Raw genomic sequence first — 23,804 nt, 5'->3', positions numbered from 1 at the left:
GCAGTATTTGCTCAATTGATAGTTCTGAGCGGAAGCAAAGAGGTCTACCTCTGGTGCCCCCCCCCCCCACCTGTCCCTCAAAAGCTTGAATATTTTGGGCTCCAGTTTCCACTCATGTGGGTTCCATGAGATTTCTGCTCAAGTCGTCTGCCAGTGAATTTAGTTTCCTGGCAGGAATTGAGCTTGCAGGTGCATTTGTTTGCTCAAGGCCACGTTCCACAGAGCCATGGCTAATCTGCAGACTGGGTAGGAATGGGTTCCCCCTGCTTATGTACCACAATTGTGGTGTCTACCAATAGTTGTCCTGGAAGAATAAGGCCTTTGAAGGCTGTCAGAGCATTCTGTACAGCTAGCATTTCTTTTTGATTGATATGCAGGTGCATTTTCTTTAGGCTCCATTTGCCTTGAATGCATTGCCCTGCCATATCAGCTCCCCCCATGCATAGTCTGATGCGTCTGTTAGGGTTTGGGCAGCAGGGGGTGAGTGAAAGCGAGTCTCCTGTTGTGGTAGCAGGCCTCTGCCCACCAAAAGAACTCAGATACCCACTGTTCCTTGCTTAAGGACATTGTTTCCTGGTCCTGAGAATGTTGACACCAGAGACTTAAGGACCACTGAAGTTTCCTCATATGGAGTCTTGCATGTGGAATTAGTAGAATGCAGGAGGCCAAGAATCCTAGGGCTTGCAGTATTTTTATTGCAGATAGCTGGGTTTTGGCAGCCAGCAGATAGAAGTAGTTTGTCAAATAAATTTTTTTTTTATGGAGTGAGGAATGCCATCTGGGAAGTTGTGTTCAAGTTTGCTCCTAGGAATACAATCTGTTGGCTGGGTACCAAATGTGATTTCTTTTTGATGATGGTGTACCCCAGTGAAGTTAGAAGTCTCTCTACAAATGCCAGGTGCTGTAGTAGCAATTCCGGTCTGCCTGAATCAGGCAATTGTCCAAGTAAAGGTAAATTTGAATGGTCTGCCTGCAATATGCAATGGCTTGAGCTAAGCATTTTTTGAATACCCTGGGTGAAGTAGATAAGCCAAAGTGAAGTGCAGAGAACTGATGGTGCATACAGCCTGCTCTGAAACGGGTATTTCCTGAAAGATTCTCTTATGGGGATGTTCAGATGAGCTTCTTTCAAGTCTAGGGCTGCTAGCCAGGAGTCCTTGGCTAGCATAGGAAGCAGCTGTTGGGAGCATAAGCATTTTGAATTCTGGAACCACTAGAAAGGTGTTAAGAATAGACAGATCCAGGATAGCCAAGAGTTTTCTTTTCTGGGTACCAGAAACAATATGGAATAAAAGCCTTGCCCACGTTGTTCTGCTGGGACAGGTTGAATAGCCTTGATAGTGAGAAGAGACAGTACCTGCTTTTGGGCCTTTGCCCATTGGTTTGGGGGGAGGACTGGCCATCCGCTTGAGGTTGGGATTGAGTGGAAGTGGAATCTGTATCCCTGGGAAACAATGTTCAAGACCCATCTGTCCTGGGTAATGTACTCCGTTTTTGGCATGCAGGGCAAGTTTCCCTCCTAAAGGTGCAAGTACTTGGGCAAGGCTTGGAAGATTTAAGGATAAGTCATTGTGAGATTTTACCATAGGATGGCAGCTTACTACTCCCTGTTTTGGAGGTGGGAGCACTCCATTGCTTAGATCTGTGCACACAGACTGTAGTCTTGGTGGTCTTCTGTCCCTGGGTTTGGGCCGAGAAGGTCTGGGAGGGACTGGAAAAGACCAGTTTTTAGAAGGCCAATGCCAACTGAATCTAGGTGGCTGTACGTATAAGAAACCTTCAACAGTTTGCATAGATTTAGCTTTTTCCTCCTCCCTTTTGAGGACTTCTGATTTATTGCCAAATAGATGCTCTTGGTTTAATGGTGCATCTAGTAATTTTGCTTTGAATGGTCTGGCAAGGTTTGTTCCTTAAGCCAAGCATGCCTTCTACGAACAGACCCAGTGACAGCAGCCCTGCAAGATGCTTCTAAGGCATCAAAACCACACTGCAAAGTATGTTTACCAGCTTCTTTAGCAGAATGCATTAACTCTTGTAAATCTATGTTCTGCACAATCAGGCATCAACATAATTTTGTTTAATTCCATATGTTGCTGATACTTTAACATATGAAACTGGCAATTTAAAATCCTGATGGCAAGAGTAGCAAAGGGGTAAACCTTCTTTCCCAGTCTGTCTAAAGCCCTAGAATCCCCTTCCGAAGGGGTGAGATGTTTGGCAGTCGTAGCCTTAATGCGTTTAGGTCCCTGGGAAATTAACTCTGGATCCGCAGTAAGAATCTTAGAGTAACTTGTGGAAGTCTGGTACTCTATAGTACCTGTCAGGCTGCTTGGGAGCTGGAGGCAAAGTATCAGGGGAAAGGCTGGATTCCAAGAAGCAATCTACAAATTCCAGAACAGGAGGTATAGCTAGAGGCCTGAGCTGAGGCCAGTTTAAAAATTCCGAGTCTTTTTGGACTGACAGTAGTCCTGGCTCTCCCAGCGGACATGCTCCCTAAGAGTATGCAGGGTTTCAAAAGAAAAATCTTCTGGTGGGGAAGCAGAGGGAATGGAATCCTCTGCACCAAAATCCTCATAGGGAGATAAGGGTATGTCCTGGTAATCAGAAGGGTCAGAGTTATCTGACTCCTGATCTGAAGAATCAGAAGGAAATTCAGTTCTTGGGCTTTTTGAGGGGGAAGGCAGACTTCCCCCCAATTAAAGTAATAAGGTCTTTTGCCATTCTAAGCATTTGTTTTTGTGGCATGTGGGCCTGAAAATGCACTTTGGTCGGTTTCCTAGGCGTGGTGCAAACTCTAGGCCCGAGAAATTTTTTTGGTTTGAAACGAAGTAGTCTGTTTAATATGAAAATTGGAAGGCCTGAATACAACCTCAGAAGCCGGTGCCTGCACAGCGGCTGCAAACCCATCCAAGGTGGAGACATCCGCAGGTTCCATAGTCTAAGAAGCATCCTGCGGCATACCGGACTCTGAATGGGTCTCAGTAGAGGCCTGTGAATCTGTAGAAGCGGGTATCAGGGGCTGCAAAAGCACCTCACAGAGTACCGGCTGACTGGCGACTAGCTTAACAGTGGCGTTGGCAGTTTTGGACCTATGCGGTCTATCTTTATTCTTACATTTTTTTCAGATCGGTAGTCGGATGGCTTATCAAAGCCATTTCGGAATACGGAGATAAACAGCGAAAGAATTTAGCGACAATAGCCCGATGACCAATAGTTTGGGCACTGACCAAGGCACAAAACCGACAGTGAGGAAAGTACAGTTGTGTACACTTACCATAACTGTAGATGTTAGAGTGTATTCACTGTTGCAGTCATTACATTTAGGTAATCCTGTTGGCAGGTTGCCCTCAGCCAGCCTGAATTCCAAAGTCTTGGGTCCCGCGTTGGTTGCTGTCACCTCTTCCCCGACGTCAGGTCATCACGGGTATAAAAGAAGCAGCAGATGCAGTTTTCTTCAGTTTCTTGCCCCAGATGTCAGGTGCCCCCTAAAAGGGTAGCCAGACTTTATATATCAATAAATGCATCAATATAAATGTTACCTTCATCTATAAGCAAATACACCACAGAGGTTGTATAAATCAGAGAAAAGAAGATCCATAGAAAAAATGGGGATGGCTGATGGGTAACCTGGACTGCAACAGTGAATACACTAACATCTACATTTATGGTAAGTGTACACAACTGTACTATGTTCTTAGTGTTTCACTGTTGCAGTCATTACATTTGGGTAGAGTCCCAAAGCTATGGTTGGGAGGCTGGAGCTAAGCCACATTAGGAGCAGCTATGAGGCCCTGCAAAACTGCAGTGGCAAAACCTGCCCTGGATTTAGAGTAGAGTGGCAGATAATGCTTTGTGAATGTGTGCACTGAACTCCAAGTAGCTGCCTCTAAAATATCTCTGGTTGGAACTCCCCTGAGAAAGGCTGAAGTGGCCGCAGCCCTGGTGGAATGAGATCTAATGCCCTTAGGCACTGGTTTGCCATGGTGTAAATAGCAGAAACTAATGCAGTGTCCTATCCACTTAGAAATAGTCTGCTTTGAGATGGCCTTTCCTTGTGATCCTGCAGCATATGCCACTAGTAAAGTACAGTTTTGTACCTACCATAAATGTAGATGTCCGATAGGTATGCATCTGCAGTCATAACGTATGGGTTGTCCTGCCTCAGGCAGCCCTTTGGTCGGCCGGATTCCAAAGTCTGGGTCTGGCCTCGGCTGATGTCGCACTTTCCCCGACGTCAGAGCGTCTGGGGTATAAAAGCATCAGCAGACGCCATTTTCCTCAGTGTTTCTTGCCCCAGATGCCAGGTGCCCTCTAGGAAGGACAAATTTGGAGGAATGCAATAAATTCCAAACATTTTCCAAAATATATACATATATATACAAACAAATACACCATAATAGATCCCCCAGCTAGCTAATGGAGAGGTAAGCACCCTAGGAATACCACAGAGGGGAAGGAGGAAGGGTAAACCTGACTGCAGATGCATACCTATCTGACATCTACATATATGGTAGGTACAAAACTGTACTATGTCCTTCAAGGATGCATCTGCAGTCATAACATATGGGTAGAATACCATAGCCAATCTGGGGGAGGAGGTACTAAGAAAAGGATGGTGTAGTTAAGATACCCTGCAGGACTGCTGTAGCAAAACCTGCTCTGGATCTGGAGTATAAAGGTAAATTGTAATGTTTGGCAAATGTATGCACGGAGCTCCATGTAGCAGCTTCTAAAATGTCCTTGGTAGCCACCCCTCTTAGGAAGGCTGTAGTGGTGGCTGTGGCCCTCGTGGAATGAGGCCTAATGTTTGCAGGAACCGTCTTTCCATGAAAGGAGTAACAAAATCGAATGCAATTTCCTATCCACTTTGAAATTGTCTATTTGGAAATTGCTTTTCCTTGTACCCCAGCAGCATATGCTACAAGGAGTTGGTCAGTCTTTCTGTAACTTTTAGTTCTGTCCAAGTAGTAGCGTAGTTGTCTGCTGTGTATATCCAGAGTGTGTAGAAGTTTTCCCCCTTTATTTTGTGGATTTGGGAAGAACGTAGGCAAGTGAATAGCTTGGTTCAAGGAAACCCTAGATACCACCTTTGGCATAAAAGTAGGATTGGTTCTCAATGAAACTCTGTCCTGATGGAAGATAAGAAATGGCTGTACTGCCATTAAAGCTTGTAACTCAGATACTCTTCTTGCTGAAGTTATGGCCAGAAGGAATGCAGTTTTCCAAGACAGAAACTGTAGATCCGCCGATGCTGCTGGTTCAAAGGGAGGAAGTGTTAATTTCTCCAGCACAAAGTTGAGACCCCAAGTAGGTAAAGGGGGTTTCCTTGGAGGATTGACGTTCTTGATTCCTCTCAGAAGTTGCCTGAAGAGAGGATGCGAGAAGATAGGTGGATCAACATTGTATTCAGCTGAAATTGCTGAGGCATGAATCTTAATGGAAGATTAGGACAGGCCATTGTGGAACAATTCTGCCAAGTATTCCAGAATATGTGCCATGCTCGCCACTGTCACATCTAAGCCTTTTGTTGTGTTCCAAATGAGAAATCTTTTCCATTTTGCTGAGTATGTCTTCCTTGTGGAAGGCCGGCGAGCTTCCATAATGTCCTTTACTCTCTGTGATAGGTTATTTTGAGGGGGGTTTATGGAATTTTCCAGGCAGTTAGCTGCAATGTTTTCAAGTTGGGATGCATGATCTTGAAATTGTTCTGTCAGAAGTGGCCAAAGGGGGAAGAGGCCACGGTTTCGTCTGACATGCTCCTCAATAGTGGGTACCAGTGCTGCCTTGGCCAGTTTGGAGCTATCAGAATCACTCTTGGCTGTTCTGCCCTGATCTTCAGTAAAACCTTGGACATTAATGGGAGAGGTGGGAAGGCATAGACTTTTAGAGCTTTCCAGCTGAGAGAGAGTCCACCCTCCAAGCTTGTGGGTGGTATGTCCTTGAGCAGAATGTCTTCAGTTGATGATTGTGGGGCGAGGCAAACAGATCTATCTCCAGCTTTACCCATGCTTGTGTTAGGAGTAGAAAGATGTCTGGGTGCAGCATCCATTCGTGTGCATCCATGGTAGTTCTGCTTAAGCTGTCTGCCAGTGCATTTTCTTTCCCTGGCACGTACTGAGACTGTAGGTGGATATTGAGTTTCAAGCATAGTTCCCATAGATTTATGGCCAGCCTGCATAGAGGGTAGGAATGCGTGCCTCCTTGCTTGTTTATGTACCACATAACTGTGGTGTTGTCTGTCCTTATTAACAGGTGGCCTTGATGGAGGAAAGGTTTGAAGGCCTCGAATGCGTGCATCACTGCCAGCATTTCCTTTTGGTTTATGTGCATGCACAGCTGTCCTTGAGACCATAGGCCTTGGATACATTTGCCCTCCATGTGTGTTCCTCGGTCTGAAGCGTCCGTGGTGATGGTTTGTTTTGTTTTTGGTTTGTTGAAAGGCAACCCTCTGTTGGACTGGCAGGCTTGAGCCCACCACAGGAATTCCTTTTGAAGGCAAGGAATGATTGGTATCAAAGTTTCCAAACTGTGACTGTGCTGAGACCATACACTCCTTAGGTACCATTGTAATTTTCTCATATGCAGCCTGGCTTGTGGAATCAGAATTATGCAGGATGCCATGTAACCCAAGGCCTGCAGGATTTTCCTTGCAGTTAGCGGAGTTTGTCTTGTCAGATTCATGAAGTAATCCAGAAGTTGTTTTTGTTTTTCTTCTGTGAGAAAGGCCATTTAGGTGGTTGTGTCTAGATCTGCACCCAAAAAGGTTATCCTTTGGGATGGAACAAGTCCTGATTTTTGGATGTTGACTGTGTATCCCAAGGCCTGTAATAGGTGGATGGCATAGTCCAAGCCCTTTATCAAATTTTTCTTGTTGTCCGCTTGTATAAGGCGGTCGTCCAGATATGGGTAGATTTGAATCCCTTGAAGTCTGCAGTGTGCAATTACTGATGCCAGGCATTGTGAATATTCTGGGCGCAGTAGATAAGCCAAAAGGCAATGCTGAGAATTGATAATGCTCTGATCCTGCAAGAAATCTGAGGTGTCTTCTGCAACTTTGTCGAATAGGGACATGCAAGTATGCCTCCTTGAGATCTAGAGTCACCAGCCAAGACTCCTTGCCCAGCATGGGAAGAAGTTGCTGTAGGGTCAGAATTTTGAATTTTGGCACAATGCGGTAAGTATTCAGTGCGGACAGGTCGAGAATAGGCCTCCATTGATTTTCTTTTCTAGGAACCAGGAATAGTCTGGAGTAAAATCCTTGGCCTTGTTCTGAAAGAGGTACCTTTTCTATGGCTTTCATTTGTATTAAGTTGCTGATCTGCTTTAAAGCCTCTGCCCTCTGATTTGGTGGCAGGTTTGGCATTCCGTTTCTTCTTGGCAAAGTGTGGAAGTGGAACCTGTATCCTTTGTCTATTATTTGCAGTGTCCATGTGTCCCTTGTAATGTAATGCCAGTTTTTTGAGAATAAAGAAAGCTTTCCACCTAATGGTGTTTCTAATTGAGCCCTGGTCGGCGGAATCAAAGGAAAGTCATTGAGTCTGTCCAGGTGTAGTAGTTGTTGCTGCTCCTGCGCTACCTCTCTGGTTGGTAGGCTGCCACTGACTGCCTCTGTAGGAGCCTCTAGCTTGCCCTCTACCTCTGGGACACCTGTTCCTGCCCCTCTGGGGTCTGTCCGAGTCCCTCTGGGGTCTGTCCGAGTCTGGAAAGGACCAATTCTTAGTAGGCCAGTTTCTGCTGGATCTCGGTGGTTGTACTTGCAGAAAGTCCTTAACTGTTTGCACAGATTTTGCCTTTTCTTCAAACTTCAAGACCTCCTGAGCAGAGGAACCAAATAATTTTTGTTTTTCCATTGGAGCATCCAGGAGTTTAGCTTTAACATGGTCTGGTAAAGATTGTTCCTTCAACCAGGCATGCCTACGAATTACTGCCCCTGTCATAGCTGACCTACATGAAGCTTCCAGTGAATCAACCACACTGCAAAAAATGATTACTAACCTGCTGTGAGTTATGTACCAGATCCTGAAGGGATTTACGGTCAAGGGGTTCAGAAGAGGAAAGCTTCTTATGCAACTCATCTAACAAATACTCTTGGTACTGTATCATATGAAATTGACAATTTAATGCCCTCACGGAAAGAGTTGTAGAAGTATATACCTTCTTTCCCCATCTCTCTAAAGCTCTGGACTACCTTTCAGAAGGTAGAGGATTTTTGGCAGTGGCAGCTGCAACCCCTTTTGGGCCCTGAGAAATAGTATCTGGGTCTGCAGAATGGGCCTTGTACAGATGTAGATGAGAATCCGGGACCATGGAGTATCTATCAGGTTTGGCAGGAGCCGGAGGGAGAGAATCAGGGGCTGTACTAACATCATTGTACACATCAATAACATTCAAAACAGGGGGTATAGCTAAGGGCCTATGCTGAGGTAAATGTAAAAAGGTCCTTAATCTCTTTCTAGAATCAGAAAAATACTGACCCTGCCATTGAAAATGTTCTCTGAGTGCAGTGTTTCACCAAAGGAACTCTTCAGGAGGGGAGGCCGAAGGGATGGATTCTTCAGCATCAGAATCCTCGTAGGCCGAATAAGCCTCCTCCTGGTGATCTGACAACACAGATCCATCCGCAGACTCATCTGAAGTGTTGGTCAGAGGGCTCAGTCCTGGGCCTTTTGTCTGGTGGTGGTTGAGAGCCCCTGTCCGGGTGAGGTTGTGAACCTCTAATTAAAGAGATAAGATCCTCTGCAAGGCTGAGGATCTGAGAACTAGAAGAGGGTCTCAGAGACCGTCTTGGGAGGCAAAGCTTTAGCAAGTTTAGCAGCTTTAGCCCTGGAAAAAGCCTTAATGGACATGGATGCAGGTGGTCTGGCTGCACCACGTGCAAGAGTAGACTTGTCCAAAGGAATGGTGTCTGACATTTCCTGGACACTGGTTTCAGTAGGTAGTTCAGTAGCAGTCTCAGCCGGGGCCTCCAGGGCCACGGTGTTCGGTTGAGTGGTTTCGGTTAAAGGAAGTACCGAGGACTCTGTTTCGGCCGAAACAGACACTCGCGGTAGGCCTAACCGTGGTTTCAGCAGAAACCGCAGGCCGCGAGTGTCGGTCCTTGTCCTTCCATTTTTTCAACAATTGCGATGTCGGGGTCTCAGACGGCATCTTATATGCAAAATTAGCCCCAAAAAATTCCTCTGCAAACTCCGGCCGACGTCTAAGAGTTCGTCGGTTGAAGGAAGCACAGGCTGAACAGGCAGAGACGTCGTGGTCTGGGCCTAAGCAAGGGAGGCAGTAAGAGTGGAAATCCTTATGAGGTATTTCCCACAAGTTAAACAATTTACTTTATCTGACAACGGCTGAGGCAAGAGAGAGTCCCCAACGGGGTACTTAGCTTTTTCGAAGTCTTCGGTAGCTGAATCACAGGATCTGACCAACCGGCACTTGAACTGCTTCTGCTTCGGGCACCGCGCGGCAAGAAAGAGAGGAAAATGGCGTCGGCTGATGCTTTTATACCCCAGACACTCTGACGTCGGGGAAAGTGCGACATCAGCCGAGGCCAGACCCAGACTTTGGAATCCGGCCGACCGAAGGGCTGCCTGAGGCAGGACAACCCATATGTTATGACTGCAGATGCATCCTTGAAGGACATTTGCTCTGTCTTCCCGAAAGTCTTGGTTCGAACTAGAATCTAAGTTGTCTGTGTACGTCCAAAGAATGCAGAATTCTCTCCCCCTTGTTCTGCGGATTTGGATAAAAGGTTGGCAGATGAATAGTTTGGTTAAGGGGCACACTGGACACCACTTTAGGCAAAAATGTTGGGTTTGTCCTCTGGGAGACCCTGCCTGGATAAAAAAATGATAAGGTTCCACAGTCATGAGTGCCTGCAGCTCCGAGACTAGTCTTGCCGAAGTAATTGCTAGGAGCAGAGCTGTTTTCCAAGATAAAAACTTAATATCAGCAGTAGCAGCTGGCTCAAAAGGAGGCAGGGTGAGCTTTTCCAAGACAGTTGAGGTCCCATGCAGGTAATGGTGATTTCCTTGGAGGCCTTAAATTTTTGGCTCCTCTGAGGTATTGCTTTAATAAAGGATGAGAAAAAATTGGTGGCTCCGTATTGTAATGAGCCGAAATGGCAGAGGCATGAATTTTAATTGGTGAAAAAGATAGGCCTTTGTCCAGCATCTCAGTTAAGTATTGCAAAATCTGAGGAATATTTGGCACAGCTGCATCTGTTCCTTGTGCTTGGTTCCAAGCACAGAATCTCTTAAAGTTTCCAGCACAAGACTTTCTAGTACTAGGCCTTCTGGCTTTCAGAATGACATCCATCACGGCTTTACCGAGAGGTGTTTTTTGTATGACTACATTAACTGCCATGCTGCCAGGTTTAATGTTTTGAGTTGGCTGTGCAGGATCGGATTGTTTTGCTGAGACAGTAGACAAGGAATTTGAGGTAAGGTCCAAGCTGGGCCTAGACACAAGTTTCTTAGGAATGGATACCAGTATTGGCGTGGCCAGTCTGGGGCAATCAGCATCATCTTTGGCTTCTCCTGTCTGACCTTTAGAAGCACCTTGGGGAGGAGAGGCAGTGGAGGAAAGGCATATACGGATAGGTTTTTCCAGCTGAAAGATAGGGTGTCCACTTTCCATGTTTGTCTGAGATAAGTCCTTGTGCAGAATCTATTTGGTAGTTGTGAGGGGAGGCAAATAAATAATTGCCCATGCCGGTGTGAATGACCTGAGACGTACCTTCCTGGACTACATGAAAAGAAAAGCTCTGATCATGTAGCCCAGGCTGGTACGAGCCTGACCTTGAGTAGCATCTTGCCCTCACCAAGAATGATGCCACAGTATAAAGACAAAATGATCAATTTTAACAATTGGCTAAAGTATTGGTGTCATTCAAAGGGGATCCAGTGTCTGTCAGCCTGGATGACATACTCGACAAGCCACGTTATTTCGCTAGGGACAGCTTGCACCTGTCGCCCCTGGGCTTTCGAATACTGGCTAAGGCTCTTGCCACCCCCATAGTGCCTTTTTTAGGCAAGGCTCAAGACAAACCCACCTCCACAGATAACACAATAAAAAAAAAACTCTAAGGGTAATGCTGCTCAATGCTACAAGTCTAAACTTCAAGATGCACGCACTCGAGGCTCTCCTCAGTATGGAGAATATAGATATCTGTGCAGTAACAAAAACCTGGTTCAAGGCTCCCGAGAGCACCCCAGCACTACCATGTTATATCTCATACCATGATTTTCTGCCCCAAAACTCGGACTGATCCACAAAAGGAGGGGGAGTATCCATATTCAAAGATACCCACACCTCCAGGTTAGTGGCACTGCACGAAGCATAGGAGACCATCCATGTGCAACTAAAAGTGGGCAAAACTGCCTTAGTTTGTAGCCTGCTACAGACCACCCTCCCAAACTCTGGAACCCCACTCTGCTTTCCTGAAAACACTGGAGAATATGAAGGTCTCTCCAAACACCATAATATTGGGCGACTTCAACTACCCAAACATTGACTGGGAAAACTACTCAAGCCCCAACACCCTCGCCCAACGGTTCCTAGAATTTATAAACTCAAATGCTATGGAATTGGTCACCACTCCCACAAGAGGGGAAAAGCTATTGGACTTTATCACCAACATGGGGCCTGTTCCACACCAGAGGTATACCTCTCATTGGTAAGATCAGACCATAAATTAATCTCACTGGACATCCATATCCCATCCCCACCCCTAGCCAAGGAAACCACAGTGAAGAATTTCTCAAAAGCAAACTTCACACTTCTCAAAACTGAGGTGGAATCCTTCAAAGCCCCCAGGCCAGTGGAAAATACTGGCCAAACCGCAGAATCCTTTACAAATGCATTCTATGGACACCTACAGGAATGCATGGATCGTGCTATCCCAAATAAAACCAAGACTCACTCCTCCAAAGGCAGGAGACCTGTCTGGTGGACCCCGGCCGTAAACTATACAACAGAAGGAGGAAGCTACTACATGATAGAGCAAAATCCCAAAAAGGGAAGGTATCTCTGATCAGTACTAGCAAGAAACTACGATCCCTCATAAAATCATCTAAGGCCAGCTTCGAAAGAAAAATTGCACAAGACGCTAAAGATGACCACAAGGCCTTCTTTAGTTGTCAGGAATCTGGGTGGCAACTCCCAGATATGCTCTGAGTTGGTGCAAAATGACAAAAAATACACTGAACCCACAGATATTGCCAACATCCTGGAAGACAGGTTCAGTGTAAACTTCTCCCCCCTTCGCCCCAAAAGAGCAAATGTCTATCCCAACAGAATGTAGCCTCCCTGACATCACAGATGCACAGGTGAGAGCTGCCCTCTCCAAAGCAAAAAAACACAGCATCAATGGGACCGGACAGTGTCCCGGGCTGCATCTTACACGAGCTCCAAGAAGAACTGAACCCCCACATAAAGTTACTGTTCAATCTCAGCTTTACTACAGGATATGTACCCAAGGAATGGCGGACAGCAACAGAGGTCCCGCTCCACAAAGGTGGTGCCAAAACAGACCCCGGAAACTATCGCCCTATAAGCCTGACTAGTCTGGTCTGCAAAGCTATGGAGCGTATCATCATGGAACTCAAAGACATTGGGAACCTCCAGACACTGGATCCTACCCAGTTCAGCTTTGTCAAGGGCAGATCTTGCCTCTGGAACCTGGTCGACTTCTTTGAAACAGTTATCAAGGCCATAGATGAAGGGAAGGTAGTCCAGACAGCCTACCTGGACCTCGCAAAAGCCTTCGACAATACCCCACTTGGGCATAATAAATAACCTCACCAGCTTAAATATCAACCATTATGTCACAAGATGGGTTGCAAACTGGCTCAGGGATAGAACCAACATGGTCAGAATTGCAGGTGCCAAGTCAAAATAAACCAGTTACAAGTGATGTCCCACTAGGCTTGGTCCTGGGACCTCTCTTGTTCGGTACATACTTCTCTGAGGTACAGGCTAACACGGGAGGACTATGGCTGACCAAGTTCGCAGATGACTGCAAACTGAGTGCAATAATACACTCTCCGGCTGACACAAGCATCCTCCAAAAGGGTCTCACAGAGACAGATAAACTGGTGCCAGAGCCATGGCCTAAAGCTCAATGCCAAAAAGTGCACAGTCATCCCCTTTGGGAAAAACAGTGCCGACCAACTACCACATAGGTGATAATCCATGAAGTACGGAAGTAATTGGGGATTTGGGGACCCAAGCAGATAGTAATCTCTCCTTTGACAATCACGTTGCCAAAGTGGTTAGAAAGACCTACATAGCCCACCTTATCACGAAAGGGTTCACATCTAGATCGAGAGGTCATTGTGCCCCTCTACTCACTCATCAAGCCCATAATTGAATACAATGCCCCATTTGGGATGTACCTTACCAGACACCTGCAGCAACTGGAGAGACCCCAAAAGTACCTCACCAAGAGGATCAAGGGACTCAGATGCCGTATGAAGTTCGGCTAAAGAAACTCCAGCTCTACTCAGTTTACTGCCTACTCAGAGGCTATGGCTGATGTATAAAGCCATGTCCAGCCCAGAATTAATGGACATGCTCCACCTCAGGAAATCAAAATCCCTTAGAGCTACATGCTCCAGGGACTTAAACCTCAGCACAGAAATAAATGGGACATACTGGAGGGACAGATTCATACCCCAGAGGCTCCCCTCACTCTGAAACAAAATCCCAATCCTCACTGACCCTCGTCAGTAGAAATCTTGACGAGTGGATGGGAGATTGTAAGTTTACCCCTGGGATCTCTTCTGTGTCTCTGCTAGACAGAGGCACAGTAAACTAACCTTAAAAGGGCCATCTTCTGTGACCTACTATACAAAGGCACAGTCGATTAATCTAAAAGGGTGGCGAAAGCCAAACACACTCTGGCTAGGCTTATAAATGCCATAGGGCAGATAGCGTAGTATCAACCTATGAACCTATGATCTATATCCGGGCATTCCCATTTCCTTGTTATTATGCTAAAGACTTGTGGATCCAGCTTCCACTCGTGAAGATCCATGAGGTTTCTGCTTAGGTCGTCTGCCAGAGTATTTTTCCCTTCCTGGCAGGAATAGTACCTGCAGATGTACTTGGTAAGTTAAAGCTGTGTCCCACAATTTCATGGCTAGTCTGCAAGGGGGGTAAGTGTGTGCCCCCCTGCTTGTTTACATACCATGACCGTGGTTGCCTATCAGTAGTTGTCCCGGATAAATAGGTCCTTGAAGGCTGTCAGGGCATTTTGAACAGCTAGAATCTTTTTGATTGATATGTAGATGCATTTGGTTTGAGGACCATGTGCCCTGAATGCATCTTCCCACCATGTGGGCCACAGGCATAATCTGAAGCATCCGTTAAGAGTCTGCCTGGCTGGGGGTAATGTGAATGGCTGTCCCTTGTTCTGGTGACAAGCCTTTGCCCACCATCAAAACTCCTGTTGCAGGCAGGGAATGAGAGTAATCATTGTTTCCAGGCTGTGGCAATGTTGAGTCCAAACACTTTTTAGGTACCACTGAAGTTTACTCATATGCAGTCTTGCATATGGAATTAGTAGGATGCAGGATGCCATGAAGCCCAAAGCCTGCAGAATTTTTCTTGCAGATAACTGGGCCTTTGTTGCCAACATTTTGAAATAGGTAGTCAGTTGCCTTTGTCTGGCGTGAGATAAGCCATCTGGACAGTTGTATTCAAGCTTGCACCCAAGAATATCTCTTGAGAGGGTACGAGTTTTGATTTCGTTAACTGTGTACCCTAGGCATGCTAGAAGTTTTTTCACAAATGCCAGATGTTGAAGAATATCCTTGTTCTCTACTTGAATTAGACAGTCGTCCAAGTAAGGGTATATTTGTATTCCTCTGTCTGCAGAATGCAATTACTGGTGCCAGGCACTTTGTAAAGACCCTGGGCGCAGTAGGTAAGCCAAAGGGTGGTGCAGAGAATTGGTAATGCACTGAACCAGCCTTGAATCTGTAGTATCTTCTGCACGATTGTCTGGAACATGCAGGTATGCCTCTTTTAGGTCTAAAGTCACAAGCCATGCATTCTTGCCCAGCATGAGCAGAAGCTGCTGCAAAGTGAGCATTTTGAATTTTGGTATATCCAGGAATGTGTTAAGAATAGATAAGTCCAGTATCGGCCTCCAGGCCTTGTCCTTTCTGCGTACCAAGAACAGTTGAGTAAAATCATTGTCCTTGCTCTGATACTTGTTGAATGGCCCTCATGTCCATGAGGGATTAAACTTGTTTTTGTGCCTCTGCCCATTGATTTTTTGGCAGATCTGGCCAGCCATTTGCCTTTGGCAGAGTATGGAAATGGAATTCGTAGCCTTGTGACACTATATTCAGAACTCACTTGTCCTGGGTTATAATGTGCCAATTTTGAGCAAAAATTGCTAATTTTCTCCCAAGGGTGCTGCCAGGAGATAAGTGCTTGGTGTGAGCAGGGGAAGTCATTGGGACTGTTTTCTGTATGTTTGTGCTTCATCTTCTCCAGCTTTGGAGGTAGAAGCACCCCATTGTTTTAACCTATATGAACATTGTGCCTGGATCTACCCCTAGGGTGTCTGGATCTGCCCCTTTGAGGTCTGACACTGGGAAGGACCAATTTTTGGTAGGCCAGTGTCTACTAAATCTAGGTGGTTGTACTTATAAAAAAAATCTAGCAGTTTGCATAGATTTAGCTTTGTCCTCCATTTTCTTTAACACCACTTCTGCCTTAACACCAAACAAAGCATCATGCTGTAAAGGTGCATCTAGATCAGGCAGATTTTGTTCCTTTAACCAAGCATGCCTCCTAAGTACAGAACCCGTAATTGCGGCCCTGCAGGAGGCTTCCAAAGAATCAAAACCACATTGCAAAGTATGCTTTCCAACTTGTTCAGCTGCATGCAATAAATCCTGCATTTCCTTATCAGCACATTCAGAATTCAACACCTTCTGTTTAAGCAATCCCATGACATGTTGCTGATACTTGAGCATATGAAACATACAGTTTAAGACCCTTATAGCCAAAGGTGCAGATGTGTAAACCTTTTTCCCCCCCATCTATCCAGAGCTCTTGAATCTGTCAGAGGGGGTTGGGTTTTCTCTGTCGATGCCTTAACACCTTTTGGACCCAGTGAAATAGTTTCTGGATCAGCAGCAGGGATTTAAAAAGAAATGTGCGAGTCAGGAACCCTGTAATATCAGTCAGGCTTAACAGGAGCTGGAGGTAAGGAGTCAGGGGTCAAACTAGACTCAGAAAAGACATCTACAATGTGCAACACAGGGGGAATGGCTAGAGGCCTGTGCTGAGGTACTAAAATGAAATCCCTGAGCCTCTTTTTAGATTCTGAAGAATCTTGGCTTTCCCAATGAAAATGCTCCCTCATGGTATGCAAGGTTTCCCAAAAGGGCTCCCTCATGGTATGCAAGGTTTCCCAAAAGGAATAATCCTCAAGAGGGGATGCTGAAGGTATGGACTCTTCAGTATCAAAATCCTCATAGGGGGCAAAGGAATATCCCTGATCAGAAGAGTAATCAGAAGAAATAGAAACCTGATCTGAGGAGTTAGTGTCTTGCCTAGGCCTCTTATCAGGAGGGGGATGGGAATCCCTGATCAAGGTAATCAGGTCTTCGGCCATTTTGATCATCTGTTTCTTAGGTAGAGAGGCCTGTACACATGGCTCTTGAGCTTTTTTCTTAGCTTTAGAAGATGCTTTAGTCTTCGAAGCTGAAGTCTTTTAATGTAAAGATGTTGCGGTCTGAATACACCCTCAGAAGCCGGTACCGCTCAGCGTCTCTGGACCCATCTGAGGGATTAGCGTCAGAGGCTGCAATACCATGAGTATCCAGCAGCATGGCCAACTCCACGTGGTAGTCGGTAGCGGCCTGCAACTCTAAAGTAGCGGGTGTCAGGGGCTGTGACAGCGCCTCACTGAGATCCGGCGAACCAGCGACTGGCTTAGGAGAAGCTTCGTCGGATTTGGGCCTCATTTGTTTATCTCTATCCTTTTCCTTGCGTTTTTTGTAAACTCAGGTAGTCGGATGGCTATCAGACGACATTTCAGGATAATTAAACCGGCTACCAAAATACTTTAAAGCAAAAAGTAGTTTTGTACCTACCATAAATGTAGATGTTTGAGTACACCCTGCTGCAGTCATCACACTTGGGTTATCTAGTAGTCAGGCGGTCCCGCAGTCGGCCTGAATTCCCAAGTCTTGGTCCGGCGTCGGTTGCTGTCACTTCTTCCCTGACGTCAGTGCGCCAGGGGTATATATAAATCATCCAACGCCATTTTCTTCAGTTTTTCTTGCCCCAGATGTCAGGTGCCCCCAAAAAGGTGTTCAGTAATTAGTACCAATATAAGAAATTTAGCACAAACACAACATCCCTCCAGCTATAAGCAAACACATCAGTAAGGTATTGTAAAGATTTAGCCAGTTAGATCAGAGGGGATGGAGGGAGGGTAACTTGGACTGCAGCAGGGTGTACACTCTAACATCTACATTTACGGTAGGTACAAAACTGTACTATGTTCATGTTACCCTGCTGCAGTCATCACACTTGGGTAGAATCCCAAAGCTAAGGATGGGAGGAGGAGTTAGAGGGTTAGAGGGGGCTAGAAGGCCCTGCAGAACTGCAGTGGCGAAGCCAGCTCTAGTCTTAGAGTAAAGTGGTAAGTGGTAGTGTTTGGTGAAGGTGTGTACTGAACTCAAAGTTGCAGCTTCCAAAATCTCCTTTGCTGGGACCCCCCTGAGGAAGGCTGTAGATGTAGCTGTTGCCTGGTAGCAGGAACTGGTTTTCCATGATGGGAATAGCAAAAGCGAATGCAATGTCCTATCCATTTAGAAATGGTTTGATTTGATATAGCCTTCCCTTGCGAAGCTGTAGAATAGGATACAAAGAGCTGGTCAGATTGTCTGAAAACCTTAGTTTTGTCCAAGTAGTAACGAAGTTGCCTGCTTTGCTCTGTGGCTTTGGAAAGAAGGTGGGTAAGTGGATGGTTTGATTTAAAGCCGCACTAGATACCACCTTAGACATGAAGGAAGGATTAGTTCGTAGAGAAACTGTCTTGATGGAAAATGAGGAAAGGTTCCACTGCCATTAGTGCCTGAAGCACTGAGACTCTTCTGGCTGAAGTTATTGCTAGCAGCAGGGCAGTCTTCCATGATATAAACTTTAGATCAGCAGAGAAAGCTGGTTCAAAGGGAGGTAGCGTAAGTTTTTCCAGAACAAAATTGAGGTCCCACGTTGGTGTAGGTGATCTCCTGGGGGGCCTAATGTTTTTTGCCCCTCTGAGGAACTGCCTTAGAAGTGGATGTGAAAATAAGGGTGGATCCGTGTTGTAGTGGGCTGAAATAGCTGATGCGTGGATTTTAATGGAAGAAAAAGACCGTCCGTTGTGCAACATCTCAGTTAAATACTGTAGAATCTGAGGTATGTGAGGCTGAAGGGTATTTTGGCCTTTAGCTTGGTTCCAGGCGCAAAACCTTTTCCATTTGGCCGAGTAGGCCTTCCTGGTGCTGGGCCTCCTAGCTTCCAGAACATCCATAACTGCTTGAGGAAGAGGAGCTGGCTGGATGCTTAGGTGATTTGCCACGCAGCCAAATTTAAGGTTTTGAGCTGGCCGCGTAGAATCGGATTGTTTTACTGTGCGAGCAAGTGGGCAATTTGTGGTCAAATCCAAGGTGGGCCCTGGGCCATAATCCTTAATAGTGGGTACCAGTGCTGGTGTGGCCCGTCTGGGGCTATGAGTATCAGTCGTGGTCTCTACTTTCTGACTTTCAGAAGCACCTTTGTGAGAAGAGGCAATGGAGGGAAGGCATATACTGTCAGATTTTTCCAACTGAGTGCGTCCACATTCCAAGCTTGATGGTGAAGTGTCCTTGTACAAAATGTTGTTAGCTGATAGTTTTGGGGGCTGGCAAACAGGTCTATGTCTGGGAGTCCCCATTTTTGAGTTATTGAAAATACTTGTGGATCCAGTTTCCACTCGTGGGGATCCATAATGTTTCTGCTGAGGTAGTCTGCCAATGTGTTCTTTTTCCCTGGCAGGAATTGAGCTTGTAACTGAACTTGGTAAGCCAGTGCTGTGTTCCACAAGGTCACTGCTTGCCTGCATAGAGGGTAGGAGTGTGTACCCCCTTGTTTGTTTATGTACCACATTACTGTGGTGTTGTCCGTCCTTACTGCAAGTTGTCCTGGATGTAATAGGTTCTTGAAGGCTATCAGAGCATTCTGTACAGCTAACATCTTTTTGATTGATGTGCAGATTCCTTTGATCTGCAGACCATATGCCTTGAACGCACTGTCCTGCCATGTGTGCCTCCCAGGCGTAGTCCGAAGCATCTGTTGTCAGTTTGCCTGGCTGGGGTGCAAGGTGAAAGGCTGACCCTTGTTGAGGTGACATGCCTGTGACCACCACAGAAACTCTTGTTGAAGGCAGGGAATGAGAGGTATTGTGTCCAAGCTGTGGCTGTGTTGAGACCATACGGTTTTTAGGTACCACTGTAATTTCCTCATATACAGCTTTGCAAATGGTATTAGTAGTATGCAAGATGCCATAATGCCCAAGGCCTGCAGAATTTTGCTTGCAGGGAGTTGGGTCTTTGTTGCCATTGTTTTGAAATATTGAGGCAGTTGTAGTTTGTCTGGCGTCAGATAAGCATTCTGGGCCGTTGTATTCAAGCTGGCACCCAGGAATGTCAATTTGTGAGGGTACTAGTTTTGATTTTGTTTCGTTTACTGTGTACCCCAGGCAACTTAGAAGTTTTACAAAAGCCAGATGTTGTAACAGGATGTCCTTGCTTTCTGCTTGGCTGAGGCAGTCGTCCAGTTATGGGTATATTTGGATTCCTCTGTCTGCAGTATGCAATTACTGGTGCCAGGCATTTTGTGAAGACCCTGGGCGCAGTGGATAAGCCAAAGGGCAGTGCAGAGAATTGGTAATGGGTTGAACCTGCAATGAAACGGAGGTATCTTCTGCAACTTTGATAGGGACATGCAGGTATGCATCCTTGAGGTCCAACATTACTAGCCATGCTTTCTTGCCCAACATGGGAAGAAGCTGCTGTAGTGTTAGCATCTTGAATTTGGGTACTTGTAAGAAGGTGTTTAGCATCGAAAGGTCCAGAATTGGTCTCCAGGCATTGTCCTTTCTGGGTTCTAGAAAGAGTAGAGTAAAATCCTTGGCTTTGCTCCTGTGTAGGTACCAGATGAATGGCTCTCATGTCCATGAGAGCTGTAATTTGTTTTTGTGCCTCTGCCCATTGATTTTGTGGCAGGTTTGGCATTCCTTTTTTCATTGGCACGGTGTGGAAATGGAATCTGTATCCTCGTGAAATTATGTCTAGGACCCATTTGTCCTTTGTGACGGTGCACCAGTTGTCTGAAAAAAGTGCTAGTTTTCCTCTCAAGGGAGCTGCCAAGAGTGTGTTGCTTGGCCATATAAGGTGCAAGTCACTGAGTTTGCCTTCTAGAAGTTTGGGGCCTGTCTTCTCCTCCCTTCTGTGTTGCAGTGCCCCATTGTCGAGGTTTGTATTGGGCTTGTGATTGCCCTCTGCCTCTTGGGCATCTGTATTCACCCCTCTCTGGTCTGTCAGTAGTTGGAAAGGACCAATATTTTGTTGGCCAATTTCTGCTGAAGGGAGGGGGGCTGTACCTGTAGAAAATCTTTGTCTGCATAGATTTTGCCTTATCCTCCATTTTCTTTACGACTTCTGCTTTAACTCCAAATAGGACATCCTGCTGCAAGGAAGCATCTAGAAGCTTTGCTTTAACATGATCAGGCAGAGTTTGCTCCTTTAACCAAGCATGCCTACGTATAACAGACCCAGTGACAGCTGCTCTGCAGGAAGCCTCTAAAGAATCAAAACCACATTGCAAAGTATGTTTGCCAACCTGTTCAGTTGCATGCAACAGATCCTGCATTTCTTTCAATTCAGACTGATGAGGGAGTGTGCTCGTTTTTTGTCTTAACCGAGCCATTAGAAATTGCTGATATTTTAGCATGTGAAATTGACAATTTAGTGCTATCATAGCTAGAGTGGCTGAGGTGTAAACCTCCCCCCCCCCACCTGTCTAGTGCTCGAGTCCCTTTCAGAGGGTACAGGATTTTTTGCCATAGAAGCCTTAGCCCCTTTGGGACCCTGGGAGATGGTCTCTGGATCAGCTACAGGGCTTTTATAAAGGAATTTGTGGGAGTCAGGCACTCTAATACCTGTCTGGTTTGGCTGGAGCAGGAGGCAGAGAATCTGGATTCAAATAGGATTCCAAGTAAACATCATCCACAATGTCTAAAACTGGGGGGATGGCAAGAGGTCTGTGCTGGGGGAGTAAAAGAAACTCTGAGCTTTTTCTTTGAGTCAGAGTAGTCCTGACCTTCCCAGTGAAAACATTCCCTCATAGTGTGTAAAGTTTCCCCAAAGGAGGAGTCTTCTGGGGGAGAAGCTGAGGGAATGGAATCCTCAGCATCAGAATCTTCATAAGAGGGAAGAGTAATCTTGGTCCTCAGAGGAGCCTGAGGAAATAGAAACTTGATCAGAGGAGGCATAATCTTCCTCTTGTCTAGGCCTTTTGTCGGGGGGGGGGGGGGTTGGGAACCCCTGATTAAAGAGATCAAATCTTCCATTTTAAGCATTTCTTAGGCATGGGGCCTTGAACTGGAGACTGAAGTGCAGTCTTTTTTGGTTTAATAGGAGTCTTAAGCTTAGGATACATTTTAATGGTGAGCGTTTTAATGGTGAGCGTCGGTCTGAAGACGCCTTCAGAAACCGAAGGTGTTTCTGCAGCACTGACATCTGTCTGCAGTGTCGTCGGTAGGGGCTAAACAAAATGGCGTCAGCCTAGCACTCTCCGCCAAAGGCTCCGAAGCGGTCTCTGGTTCCAAATCTGCGGTGGTCAGGGGCTGCGTAGGAGCCTCACTGAAAACCGGTGAACCTGAGACCAGCCCAGCAGAGGCCTCGGAGTCTGGCTTGGGTCTAGGCTGCCTGGTCCTTATCCTTGCGTTTTTTGTGCACGCCGGTAGTCGGTTGCTCAGACGGCATTGTGTAGTTAAATTTTCTACCGAAGTAGTGTAGTGCGAAATCAAACAGTCTTTTTATAGTACACTTATTGAACCTAGCACAAAAGCAACAACCAGTGACGTTGTGGCCTGGGCCTAGGCAAGGTATACAGTAAGAATGAAAATCCTTGAGGTATTTGCTTCCCACAAGAAATACAATTAACTTTTTCTGACATCGGTCAGAGGCAAGAAAAGTTTCCCCAACGGGGTACTTGGCTTTATTGAAGACTTCAGATCTGAAATTAGACTTCGAAAATCTCAGGAGCCGACCGGCACTTGCGAACTGCTTCACCTTCGGGCACCGCAAGTCAAGAAAGACTGAAGAAAATGGCGTTGGATGCATTATATATACCCCAGGTGCACTGACGTCAGGGAAGAAGCGACAGCAACAGACGCCAGACCAAGAATTTGGAATTCAGGCAGACTGCGGGACCGCCCGACGACAAGATAACCCAAGTGTGATGACTGCAGCAGGGTAACATGATGAACATCGCATTTTATACTATTCACCACATGATTTTATCAGTTTCAGATCCAATGGTCATACATGTTTTCAAAACATTGTTATGCATATAAAAACTGAAGACAAAAACCCAGCTCCACCTATTTAAACCTGCTTCTCATCACCAAACCAAAGAAACTTCCAATAGCATTTCCTAGTCAGACAGGAAATGTGCAGGAAACTGGTAAATTAAGCAGGAGGACAAAAGATGTACTTACATTCTATAGCACGCTTAGGGCTCATACTGCACACATCAATGAGGTACCTGTAAAAAGAAGATAACTACATTAGAGCGGTGTTTTGTAGCATATCTAATACTAGTATAAAGAAAAAAGAATGTGCACAAGAATAAGGAGCAATTGTGTACACTTACCATAAATGTAGATGTTTGAGTGTATTCACTGTTGCAGTCATCACACTTTGGTTATCTGCCTGCAGGTAGCCCTCAGTAGGCCCAAATACCAGAGACTTACTATTTCTATGTTAGTTGCAGTCGCTCCAGGACTGACGTCAGGGGTATAAAAACAGGCAGCAGACACCATTACATCAGTTTTTGTCCCAAATGTCAGGGGCCCCCCCAAATAGGGAGCTAAACTATGGTGGGGAAAAAACACCAGTAAAAAGTAAATACCAATACCCCTGAAAGAGATGAGTAATAGAGGTGAGAGATGGAGACAAGGGGGCTGGAGTAAGGGAAAAGTACAATTTTGTACCTACCATAAATGTAGATGTTAGAGTGCTAATACAGCTGCAGTCATAACAGATGGGTTCTCCTGCCGTCAGGCGGGTCCTCGGTCGGCCGAATTCCAAAGTCTAGGTCCGGCGTCGGTTGTCGCTTCCTCCCTGACGTCAGTGCGACAGTGGTATAAAAGAACCAGCCGACACCATTTTCTTCAGTCTTTCTTGCCCCAGATGTCAGGTGCCCCCAGTAGGAAGGCAATACATAAAATAATGTAATAATGCAATGCAATATAATCAAAAAACAGTAGTTGCAAGCAAATACACCATAAAAGAATACCCCTAGAGGGGAAGGTGGGAGGGAAACCTGGACTGCAGCTGTATTAGCACTCGAACATCTACATTTATGGTAGGTACAAAACTGTACTATGTTCATCGTGCAGAGCTGCAGTCATAACAGATGGGTAGAATCCCAAAGCTAAAAAAGGGGTGGTAGGCACTAGGTGGAGCTAGGAGGAGCCAAAATGCCCTGCAAGACTGCAGTGGCAAAGCCTGCTCTAGACTTGGAGTATAATG

The 23,804-nt window shown here is 45.9% G+C and overlaps 1 protein-coding gene across 1 annotated transcript in view; it reads right to left on the bottom strand.

Annotated features, from left to right (window-relative positions):
• LOC122812116 overlaps positions 1 to 23,804 on the bottom strand; it is a 1,581,175-nt gene that overhangs the window by 825,296 nt on the left and 732,075 nt on the right. The window contains exon 6 of the mRNA XM_044084402.1: positions 22,769 to 22,815. Coding sequence (XP_043940337.1) covers positions 22,769 to 22,815 — 47 coding nt within the window. The remainder of the gene's footprint in view (positions 1 to 22,768; positions 22,816 to 23,804) is intronic.

The sequence above is a fragment of the Protopterus annectens genome, chromosome 9.part0 (genome assembly GCF_019279795.1).
Source record: "Protopterus annectens isolate FY-2018-M chromosome 9.part0, PAN1.0, whole genome shotgun sequence".
NCBI lineage: Eukaryota > Metazoa > Chordata > Ceratodontiformes > Protopteridae > Protopterus > Protopterus annectens.
Note: the sequence above shows the minus strand (reverse complement) of the source record. Positions and strands in the feature narration are given on the sequence as shown.